Source organism: Entelurus aequoreus, linkage group LG10 (assembly GCF_033978785.1).
Source record: "Entelurus aequoreus isolate RoL-2023_Sb linkage group LG10, RoL_Eaeq_v1.1, whole genome shotgun sequence".
NCBI lineage: Eukaryota > Metazoa > Chordata > Actinopteri > Syngnathiformes > Syngnathidae > Entelurus > Entelurus aequoreus.
Window position 1 is genome coordinate 54,572,049 of NC_084740.1, and position 12,545 is coordinate 54,584,593.

The following is a 12,545-nucleotide window of genomic DNA, read 5'->3' on the forward strand; positions in this document are numbered from 1 at the left end:
TTGCATTGAATATTGAACAAGCAAGACTTATATAACTTTATAGTGACATGCAAAATCGAATTTCAAATAATAATAATAACAATTAAAAAATATCAATGGCATATCAAATAAAAATTTTTATAAAAATTGAATGCCTCTTTTCTATTTGCAGCCTTCTGAGGTAAATATCAACATTAACTTTTTCCACAGGCTAATAATAAATTTTAAAATAAAATAATAATGAATGAATGAATCAAACATTCAAGCCTTGAAGTAGCAAGAGAAAGTGCATGAATAAAGCGTTAATTATTGCTCAGTTTGCTACACTGCTTTGCTTTAACACTGAATATGGAACAAAGCAACGCTTGTATAAATAACTTAATAGTGCAAAATCAACTTTCAAAAAACTAACGAAAAAACATCAATGGTATATTAAATAAAATGTAAATAAAAAATTGAATGCCTCTTTTCTATTTGCAGCCTTCTGAGGTAAATATCAACATTAACTTTTTTCACAGGCTAATAAATTTGAAAATAAAATGACAATGAATAAATCAACCATTCAGGCCTTTTTACTGCTCAGTTTGCGACACACTGATCTAATCTGATGTGCCCAAGCCAGATACCTGCCATCTTTTCTGGGATGCTAGTTCATTGAGGTGGGGGGGGGGGATTTTGGTGGTAGCGGGGGTGTATATTGTAGTGTCCCGGAAGAGTTAGTGCTGCAAGGGGTTCTGGGTATTTGTTCTGTTGTATTTATGTTGTGTTACGGTGCGGATGTTCTCCAGAAATGTGTTTGTCATTTTTGTTTGGTGTGGGTTCACAGTGTGGCGCATATTTGTAATAGTGTTAAAGTTGTTTATACGTCCACCCTCAGTGTGACCTGTATGGCTGTTGACCAAGAATGCCTTGCATTCACTTTGTGTGTAAAAGACGCATATATTGTGTGACTGGGCTGGCACGCTGTTTGTTTGGAGGAAAAGCGGATGTGATGACAGGTTGTAGAGAACGCTAAAGGCAGTGCCGCCAATATTGTTGTCTGGGTGGAAATCGGGAGAAATTCGGAAGAATGGTTGCCCCGGGAGATTTTCGGGAGGGGCACTGAACTTCGGGAGTCTCTCGGGAAAATCGGGAGGGTTGGCAAGTATGAGTATTAGCGGTGAATGCGGTGTTACAGCGGCGGGCCAGCTCTAATCTTAATTTGATATTGCCTCAAGGGCCAAATGAAACTACACGGTGGGCCAAATTTGATATCGGTTGATATCAGAATCGGTAATTAAGAGTTGGACAATATCGGAATATCGGATATCGGCAAAAAAGCCATTATCGGACATCTCTAATTTATATAGCACGTTTACAACAATTTTTAAATTGGACCAAAGTGCTTTACAGGTTAAAAAGCATAGTGCAAAAAACTAAACAAACAAACAAAGAACATAAACAACGAATGAGCTAAACAAGATAGTGCAAAAGCAATATGGCATACTTGCCAACCTTGAGACCTCCAATATCGGGAGGTGGGGGGGCGTGTTTGGGGCGGGGGGCGTGGCTAAGGGCGTGGTTAAGAGGAGAGTATATTTACAGCTAGAATTCACCAAATCAAGTATTTCATATATATATAATATATATATACCTGTGTGTATATATGTATATATATATATATATATATATATATATATATATATATATATATATATATATATATATATATATATATATATATATATATATATGAAATACTTGACTTTCAGTGAATTCTAGCTATATATATATATTTATTTTATTTTTTATTTTATTATACATATAAATAAAAGACATACTTGAATTACAGTGTTCTGCAGGCTATCCAGTAGGTGGCAGTATTGTCCTGTTTAAGAGTGTCACAACATTGCTGTTTACGGCAGACGAACTGCTTTACGGTAGACTAAACGTGACTGCTGTTGTTGTGTGTTGTTACCACGCTGTGAGGACGTTAATGAAACTGCCTAACAATAAACCCACATAAGAAACCAAGAACTCTCTCTCCTTGTTGTGCACTCTACTCTCTAAAAGCCGTAGATGTTATGACGTCATTGGGCAGGCAAGCTGCTGGGAAAGCGGACGTGAGAATGGCTGTCCCCACTCAGGTCCGCATTGAGCTGGAGGGGGCGTGGCCTCCAGCTCCGGCTGAATACCGGGAGTTTGTCGGGAGAAAATCTCTGCCGGGAGGTTGTCGGGAGAGGCGCTGAATAACGGGATTCTCCCGCTAAAAACGGGAGGGTTGGCAAGTATGCAATACGGTAAAAGGGTTCAAATAAAAAGTAAAATTGCAAGATATAAATAATGAAATAATAAAAGTGCGACAAATTGGAAACAAATAAATAAATAAATTATATCAATATTACGATATTTTCTTAATTCATATCTTGTTTAAAAATATATCGATACATCTTGTAGCCGTCCCTATACTGTATGTGTTGGCCTCTACAGGTCACGTCATTCCACCTGAGAACCTGCTTCCCATCGTCCTGTGCAGCGGTCCTTCTGGCCAGGAGCTGGACTTCACCTTCCAGAACAGAGACTCTCCTCGCATGGTAGCATGAGCGCAAACAAGTCAAACACATCAGTGATGTGTCCGCAAAGTTCCAGGACAGTTGAGGGACATGGTCCACGATCAACCAGCGTGTGTACAAAGAGATCCTGTGGCGTTGGCTTTGTCACGAGAAGAGGCGAGAGTCGTGGCTGCGTCACCATGACAACACGCATCCAGCTGTTTCTGTTTTAGGAGAACATCACCCGCGAGTTATCCAGGGGGGGGCCAGTCCTGGAACTTTTCTGGCACAACTCTAATGTTCTTTGTCTTAGTACACGTGTGTACGGTTTTGCGTGAGCATTATTTTGGGATTTGACAGATGGACGAGACTGGCCGCATCCTCTCCAACATCTGTAACGTGGTACCAGGTGGAGTTGTGTGCTTCTTTCCCTCATACGACTACTCCAGGCGCGTCGTGTCCCACTGGGAGTCCAGCGGGGTTTTGAGCCGTCTCGCCAATAAGAAGAAGGTACTGTAGTGTTTTTCAACCACTGTGTACTGTGAGATATCGTCTGCTGTGCCGTGGGAGATTATGTACTTTCACCTAATTGGGTTAATAATATTTTTTGCAAAGCAGTAATTATAATCCACAAATGTGCCGCTGTTGAGTGTCGATGCTGTCTAGAGCTCGGCAGAGTAACCGTTAGGGGTGTGGGAAAAAATCGATTCGGATTCGAATCGCGATTCTCACGTTGTGCGATTCAGAATCGATTCTCATTTTTAAAACATTGTTTTTTTTTTTTTTTTTGTTTTTTGTTTTTATTTTTTAAATTTTTTTTTTTTTTTAATTAATCAATGCAACAAAACAATACATAGCAATACCATAACAATGCAATCCAATTCCAAAAGCAAAGCCGACCCAGCAACACTCAGAACTGCAATAAACAGCAATTGAGAGGAGACACAAACACGACACAGAACAAACCAAAAGTAGTGAAACAAAAATGAATATTATCAACAACAGTATCAATATTAGTTACAATTTCAACATAGCAGTGATTAAAAATCCCTCATTGACATTATCATTAGACATTTATAAAAAAAAAGAACAATAGTGTGACAGTGGCTTACACTTGCATCGCATCTCATAAGCTTGACAACACACTGTGTCCAATATTTTCACAAATATAAAATAAGTCATATTTTTGGTTCATTTAATAGTTAAAACAAATGTACATTATTGCAATCAGTTGATAAAACATTGTCCTTTACAATTATAAAAGCTTTTTACAAAAATCTACTACTCTGCTTGCATGTCAGCAGACTGGGGTAGATCCTGCTGAAATCAATATATTCCATGAATAGACTAGAATCCTTTTGAATCGGGAAAATATCGTTTTTGAATCGAGAATCGCATTGAATCGAAAAAAATCGATTTTGAATCGAATCGTGACCCCAAGAATCGATATTGAATCGAATCGTGGGACACCCAAAGATTCGCAGCCCTAGTAACCGTGTAATACTCTTCCATATCAGTAGGTGGCAGCAGGTAGCTAATTGCTTTGTAGATGTCGGGAACATGGTTTGTCGTGATCACAAAATGCAGATGACAGCGTGAGGCAGTGTGCAGGTAAAAAGGTATCTAATGCTTAAACCAAAAATAAACAAAAGGCAAGCGAAAGGCATTAAAGATTAGGGATGGCTATGCAAAACTAAGCTAAAACTGAACTGACTGCAAAGTAAACAAAAACAGAATGCTGGACGACAGCAAAGACTTACAGCGTGTGAAGCAGCAGACGGCGTCCACAAAGTACATTCGTACATGACATGACAATCAACAACAAAATAGGAGCGCAAGACAAGAACTAAAACACTACACACAGGAAAACACCAACAAACTCCAAATAAGTCAGGGTGTGATGTGACAGGTGGTGACAGTACACCTACTTTGAGACAAGAGCTATAGTGATGCATGCTTGGTTATGCTTTGAATTCCTATCCAACAATTGCGAGAAGGACTTTTTACTGTCAATTTCAGCTACTGAGTTTAATTTTTTTCAAATGTTTTCTGCTGGTGGTGTGCCTCCAGATTTTTTCAGTGTAAAAAATGTGCCTTGGCTCAGAAAAGGTTGAAAAACACTGCTGTAGATGAGCGGAGGTGAGTCGAGGAGCCCAGCATTACACTCAAGTAAGAGTACTGGTACTTTACAGCCAGGAAAAAAATGACTGAGGTGTTTTTATGGTGCGTTCTAGGATCACTGACCAGAGTCGGACGTCACAACACCCGCCAGAAATAATAAATAATAATAATACATTTGATTTTTTACACTTTTCATTTAAATGAATCTCAAAGTACTACAGTACAAAGTAATATTTAAAACAATAAAAGCTTAGCTGTTAAAACTGATATAATACTAAGACTAAAACACAAAAAAAAATTTAAAAAGCTTTTTTTTTTCCCGATGGTGTGTGTATTTTAGTTATTTAGTTATACGATTTTATTGTGTATTTAAGTATGTAATGCCCATAGGGGTCCATCTATGTATGTAAATATATATATAATAGATATTGCCAGTCACAATTAACTTGTGCTCAGCTGGGAAAAGAAGTATATATACTTATTATGTCATCCATTTATCTAATATTATGAACTGTTACAGGCTAATATGAAACATGTAACTTAATAAAATGTGGTGGTATAAAAGGCATCCGGTGCTATCAGACCGGGCGGAAGCGTAAATTGACGTTAAACACACCACCTGGAGCACCTGTCAGCCAAAGCATTTTTGCTACGGAGCCACTTCATGGAAGGAATCCTCATTTTTGACCGTTTTTGTGGACTTACCATTGGCCTGTGGAGAACTGGGACAAACGGAGACTCTTACCCGGAGGACTTGGGTGTGTTTGTTACAAGTACATTCAACAATAACGCGATAATAAGGATAACTGTCATAGTTTTAGTTTAGTTTAGTTTTAGAAATATGACCATATCACAGCAACTCTCAAATCCCTTCACTGGCTTCCTGTTCCACTCAGGATTGAATTCAAAGTCTCCCTACTAAACCACCAGTGCCTCCATGGTAATGCCCCCCTCTACCTCAAAGAACTACTCACACCCAAATCCTCCACACGACACCTCCGCTCTGGACAGGCTAACCTCCGAGGACAAAGCTCCGGACTATGGGAGACCGGGCTTTCTGTTCCGCCGCTCCCAGTCTGTGGAACGCTCTCCCTGACCACCTGAGTGCACCACAGACTGTGGATGCTTTTAAAAAAGGCTTAAAAACCCTTTTAGATACATGCATACTAGTTTTAGCTATTTGGCTGTTCTAGTTTTTATTTTTGTTTATTTTTTATTATCTTTTTATTAATTTTTTTATACACTGTAGCACTTTGAGGTTGTTTACTCAATGTAAAGTGCTTTTTACAAATAAAATCTATTATTATTATTATTTTTTAATCAAACAACCTGATTTCCTCAGATCTTCCATGAGCCAAAGAAGGCCAACCAGGTGGAGCAGGTCCTGGGCGAGTTCTCCCGTTGTATCCAGGTAGAACCAACACCGCTGATAAAACGCATCTACCTGTACCGATCTTCTCGAGGGTTGACTTGTTTTTGTCTTCTCCTCACAGAGGTGTAGTCTGCAAGGCGGCGGCCTGACGGGAGCGTTGATCTTCTCCGTCGTCGGAGGAAAGATGAGCGAGGGCATTAATTTCTCTGATGACCTGGGCAGGTTTGTTTGTGTTCTAGTTAGAGATGTCCGATAATGGCTTTTTTGCCGATATTCCGATATTGTCCAACTCTTAATTACCGATTCCCATATCAACCGATACGATATATACAGTCGTGGAATTAACACATTTATTATGCCTAATTTTGTTGTGATGCCCCGCTGGATGCATTAAACAATGTAACAAGGTTTTCCAAAATAAATCAACTCAAGTTATGGAAACAAATGCCAACATGGCACTGCCATATTTATTATTGAAGTCACAAAGTGCATTATTTTTTTAACATGCCTCAAAACAGCAGCTTGGAATTTGGGACATGCTCTCCCTGAGAGAGCATGAGGAGGTTGAGGGGCGGGGGGTGTATATTGTAGCGTCCCGGAAGAGTTAGTGCTGCAAGGGGTTCTGGGTATTTGTTCTGTTGTGTTTATGTTGTGTTACGGTGCGGATGTTCTCCCGAAATGTGTTTGTCATTCTTGTTTGGTGTGGCTTCACAGTGTGGCGCATATTTGTCCATCCATCCATCTCCTTCCGCTTATCCTAGGTCAGGTCGCGGGGGCAGCAGCCTAAGCAGGGAAACCCAGACTTCCCTCTCCCCAGCCACTTCGTCCAGCTCCTCCCGGGGGATCCCGAGGCGTTCCCAGGCCAGTCGGGAGACATAGTCTTCCCAACGTGTCCTGGGTCTTCCCCGTGGCCTCCTACCGGTCGGACGTGCCCTAAACACCTCCCTAGGGAGGCATTCGGGTGGCATCCTGACCAGATGCCCGAACCACCTCATCTAGCTCCTCTCCATGTGGAGGAGCAGCGGCTTTACTTTGAGCTCCCCCCGGATGGCAGAGCTTCTCACCCTATCTCTAAGGGAGAGACCCGCCACCCGGCGGAGGAAACTCATTTGGGCCGCTTGTAGCCGTGATCTTGTCCTTCCGGTCATAACTCAAAGCTCATGACCATAGGTGAGGATGGGAACGTAGATCGACCGGTAAATTGAGAGCTTTGCCTTCCGGCTCAACTCCTTCTTCACCACAACGGATCGATACAGCGTCCACATTACTGAAGACGCCGCACCGATCCGCCTGTCCATCTCACCATCCACTCTTCCCTCACTCGTGAACAAGACTCCCAGGTACTTGAACTCCTCCACTTGGGGCAGGGTCTCCTCCGCAACCCGGAGATGGCACTCCACCCTTTCCCGGGCGAGAACCATGGACTCGGACTTGGAGGTGCTGATTCTCATCCCAGTCGCTTCACACTCGGCTGCAAACCGATCCAGTGAGAGCTGAAGATCCTGGCCGGATGAAGCCATCAGGACCACATCATCTGCAAAAAGCAGGGACCTAATCCTGCAGCCACCAAACCAGATCCCCTCAACGCCTTGACTGCGCCTAGAAATTCTGTCCATAAAAGTTATGAACAGAATGGGTGACAAAGGGCAGCCTTGGTGGAGTCCGACCCTCACTGGAAACACATATTTGTAACAGTGTTAAACTTGTTTATACGGGCACCCTCAGTGTGACCTGTATGGCTGTTGACCAAGTATGCCTTGCATTCACTTGTGTGTGTGTGTAAAGCCGTAGATATTATGTGATTGGGCCGGCACGCAAAGGCAGTGCCTTTAAGGTTTATTGGCGCTCTGTACTTCTCCCTACGTCCGTGTACACAGCGGCGTTTTAAAAAGTCATACATTTTACTTTTTGAAAACCGATACCGATAATTTCACATTTTAAAGCATTTATCGGCCGATAATATCGGCAGTGCGATATTATCGGACATCTCTAGTTGTAGTGCCTGAAGTGGTGGTGTTGTAGGTGACCCTCTTGTCTTGTGTGCATGTAACACAGGTGTGTGGTCATGGTGGGAATGCCCTACCCCAACATCAAATCTCCGGAACTGCAGGAAAAAATGTCTTACCTGGACAAACACCTGGTGAGACGCAACGCTGGTTTGTCGTTTTTTTTTACTTGTGTGTCTTTGAAGGGGGCATATGATGTTTTTAATCTACATCGAAATCACTTCCTTGTGGTCTAAATCAGTGTTTTTCAACCACTGTGCCGCGGCGGATACAGTCTGGTGTGCCCTGGGAGATTGTCATTTCACCTAATTGGGTTAAAAATATTTTTTGCAAAGCAGTAATTATAATCCGCAAATGTGCCGTTGTTGAGTGTCGGTGCTGTCTAGAGCTCGGCGGAGTAACCGTGTAATACTCTTCCATATCAGTAGGTGGCAGCAGGTAGCTAATTGCTTTGTAGATGACAGGAACATGGTTTGTTGTGATCACAATATGCAGGTGACAGCGAGAGGCAGCGTGCAGGTGAAAAGGTACCGTATTTTTCGGACTATAAGTCGCTCCAGAGTATAAGTCGCACCGGCCGACAATGCATAATAAAGAAGGAAAAAAACATATATAAGTCGCACTGGAGTATAAGTCGCATTTTTTGGGGAAATGTATTTGATAAAAGCCAACACCAAGAATAGACATTTGAAAGGCAATTTAAAATAAATAAAGAATAGTGAAAAACATGCTGAATAAGTGTACGTCTCATCACGGCTGCTGCTAATAAAGGCGACACACTGCAAAAACCGAAATATAAGTAAGATGAAATATCTCAAATAAGGGTGATATTTGCTTATTTTCTGTCTGATAAGATAATTCTTCTCACTAAGCAGATTTCATGTTAGAGTGTTTTACTTGTTTTAAGTGTTTTGGTCCTAAATGATCTCAGTAAGATATTACAGCTTGTTGCTGAGATTTGATGACCTATATTGAGTAAAACATGCTTGAAACTAGAATATCAACTGTTGCAAAGCTGTGTCATCAACACTCACAAGTATAAAGCTACTTTTTTAAAGTAATCATTTCTTACTTCAAGCATGAACAAAAAAAATCATGATTTTGCACAATTGTGTCTCATAATTAAAACAGATGACAGCCAAATGGACTTTGCTGTTTTATTTTCAATGAAACAATAGAAAACACGTACTCATATAGTAGTACAGTTGGCACAGTACAGTAAACTGACAGTTAATATTTAAACATTTAACATGTGACATTTCTAACTATTTTGAACAGAAATAGTTCATGCACGTTCAGGTAATATCTTCAAAATTACAATTTTGTCCGGGGGCCGGGCTGTATATATGCGCACTGATTGACTGAAAGAGCACGCACTTGGCGCGATGATGTCATGTTATCCATGGAAAAATGCATTTTTAGACAATATGATTTGCCTGAGCGGCTAGGAGACCCCGAGAGTAACAAGCGGTTGCCTTTTTGCCTTTCCATTAAGAACAATAAATGAGTTTTTAGTATAAGTTTGCTGGTCTCAAGAAATGTAATGCCGAGCGCATATCATTATGTCAAGATAATGGCACTAGCATTTACTTCATTTAAGAATATTTGTCAACATATTGAGCAAAAAGGTCTCTTTTTTTTCTATCAAGAAAAGTGCACTTGTTATTAGTGAGAATATACTTATTTTAAGGTATTTTTGGGTTCATTGAGGTTAGCTAATTTTTTTTACTTGTTTTGGAAAGTCTTGACAAGCCACATTTTCTTGTTCTATTGGCAGATAATTTAGCTTAGTTCAAGTAAAATACCCCTCTTTTTTTTCTTGTTTTTGAACACGGACTTTTTGCAGTACACAAGTACAAAACTATTTTTTTATAGTAATAATTTCTTACTTTAAGCATGAAAAAAAAATCATGATGCCGAGCGCATATCATTATGTCAAGATAATGGCACTAGCATTCACTTAATTTAAGAATATTTTTCAACATAATGAGCTAAAAGGTCTCTTTTTTTTCTACCAAGAGAAGTGCACTTGTTATTAGTGAGAATATACTTATTTTAAGGTATTTTTGGGTTCATTGAGATTAGCTAATTTGACTTGTTTTGGAAAGTCTTGACAAGCCAAATTGTCTTGTTCTATTGGCAGATAATTTTGCTTAGTTCAAGTAAAATACCCCTCATTTTTGTATTTTTTTTTCTTGTTTTTGAACACTGACTTTTTGCAGTGCAGGTGATTAGATAACAAGAGCCACCTGGGCCATCTACGCACCTGTCGCTGTCTTCGAGGCCGGTCCTGGCGCACCCCGCTCCGCGGCAGGCCCGCAGGCCACGCCCCCCCTCCACAAATACTTTATCCTAACCTTTTTTTGTTTCCTCATAGTCTCTCAGACAGAGGGAGAAGTTCCTCCCCCCTCTGTCTTGGAGCTTTACTAAATGTCCAAATAAGTACATCCACCTCGCTGTGACATCACAATGTAGCCAGACCTAAAAAAAAATTTAAAAAAATAAATAAAAAGAGACATCCAAAACTGCATGCGACCTACAAACCTTATAATTTGACGCTTTGGCATTGTTCAACACAAGTATTCCAACAAGTCAGAAAAGACAACATGATTGATAGGTCCAACTCTTTTTGTTGCAGCCCCACAGCGGAGGGAGGAGCCCTGGCCAAGCATTAATAGAAAACCTCTGCATGAAGGCTGTCAATCAATCAATCGGTATTATAGACGGCTGTCACTGCTGTGAGCATCCAATGGTCATTCCAGTCCAAGTGACTTTGCTTTACTTGTCCAAAAGGTCGAGCCATCCGTCACCGTGGCGACTACTCCTCCATAGTGCTGTGCGACAGGCGATACTCTCGCCCCGCCACGCTCTCCAAACTTCCGGCTTGGATCAGAACCCGCACCAGCACGCACCAAAGCTTCGGGCCCGCCTTCGCCGCCTTACGCAAGGTGAGGAGCGGCAACTACACCTTGTGTGGTGTTCGGGTCTGTGGGACCCGTTTTCATTTTTTATTACAAGAAAAATGATACAATTAATTAATTTTTCAAACTGAGACTCACTGACTTTGGCTCATTTTCTGTGAAGAACATATCAGAATACATATTTAATGACCACACACCATACACCCCCATTTCTATTACATATAAGATGGACCCGGGGCTAATAGAAGTGTGGAAATTGATGTTCCACACACACACACACACACACACACACACACAGTTACAGTTACCACACCTGAGGATTGTATTATTAATTAATTATATTAATTATATAATTATATTTATTAAACCATTAATATTATTATTAATATGGGAATATTAGTATTAATATGGGAAAATAATAAGCATAGTCAAGTGACTATTTTGTCACACACACACTCACACACACCTAATCATACAACTGTTGCAAATGTTAAAAATAGTGTGATATTTTATATTTAAAAAAGTATTACACTTTAATTGTTATTAAAAATACATATTTGAGGGTACAGTATATATAAAAAAATATACATTAAAAACATTTGTTAAATTCTTATGTCAGTTACCAAACCTGAAGATTTTATTATTAATTAGACCATTAATATTATTATTATGGGAATATTAGTATTAATATGGGAATATTAGTATTAATATGGGAAAATAATAAGCATAGTCAAGTGACTATTTTGTCACACACACACACACACACACACACACACCTAATCATACAACTGTTGCAAATGTTAAAAATAGTGTGATCTTTTAAATGAAAAAAAGTTTTACACGTTAATTTTTATTAAAAATACATAACAGTATATATAAAAAATATACATTAAAAAAATTTGTTAAATTCTTATGTCAGTTACCACACCTGAGGATTTTATTATTAATTAGACTATTAATATTATTATTAATATGGGAATATTAGTATTAATATGGAAAAATAATAAGCATAGTCAAGTGACTATTTTGTCTCACGCACACACACACACACACACACACACACACAGACGCACACACACCTAATCATACAACTGTTGCAAATGTTAAAAATAGTGTGATATTTTATACAAAAAAAAGTATTACACTTTAATTTTTATTAAAAATACATATTTGAGGGTACAGTATATATAAAAAAATATACATTAAAAACATTTGTTAAATTCTTATGTTAGTTACCACACCTGAGGATTTTATTATTAATTTGACCATTAATATTATTATTAATATGGGAATATTAATATGGGAATGTTAATATTAATATGGGAATATTAATATTAATATGGGAAAATAATAAGCATAGTCAAGTGACTATTTTGTCTCACACACACACACACACACACACACCTAATCATACAACTGTTGCAAATGTTAAAAATAGTGTGGTATTTTATATAAAAAAAAGTATTACACTTTAATTTTTATTAAAAATACATATGTGAGGGTACAGTATATATAAAAAATATACATACATTTTTTTTTAAAATTCTTATCATGTCAGTTACCACACGTAAAGATTTTATTATTAATTAGACGTATTAATATGGGAAAATAAGTA

The 12,545-nt window shown here is 39.1% G+C and overlaps 1 protein-coding gene across 3 annotated transcripts in view; it reads left to right on the forward strand.

Moving 5' to 3' along the window:
- Positions 1-12,545, forward strand: part of ddx11 (DEAD/H (Asp-Glu-Ala-Asp/His) box helicase 11) — a 40,425-nt gene that overhangs the window by 26,157 nt on the left and 1,723 nt on the right. For 2 of the 3 annotated variants that reach the window (XM_062061220.1, XM_062061219.1), the window contains exons 21-27: positions 2,449-2,552; positions 2,871-3,020; positions 5,974-6,042; positions 6,125-6,225; positions 8,059-8,143; positions 10,648-10,723; positions 10,803-10,957. In XM_062061220.1, coding sequence (XP_061917204.1) covers positions 2,449-2,552; positions 2,871-3,020; positions 5,974-6,042; positions 6,125-6,225; positions 8,059-8,143; positions 10,648-10,723; positions 10,803-10,957 — 740 coding nt within the window. Of the gene's footprint in view, positions 1-2,448; positions 2,553-2,870; positions 3,021-5,973; positions 6,043-6,124; positions 6,226-8,058; positions 8,144-10,647; positions 10,724-10,802; positions 10,958-12,545 lie in introns of those variants that run through there. The other variant, XM_062061221.1, reaches the window with a different exon arrangement.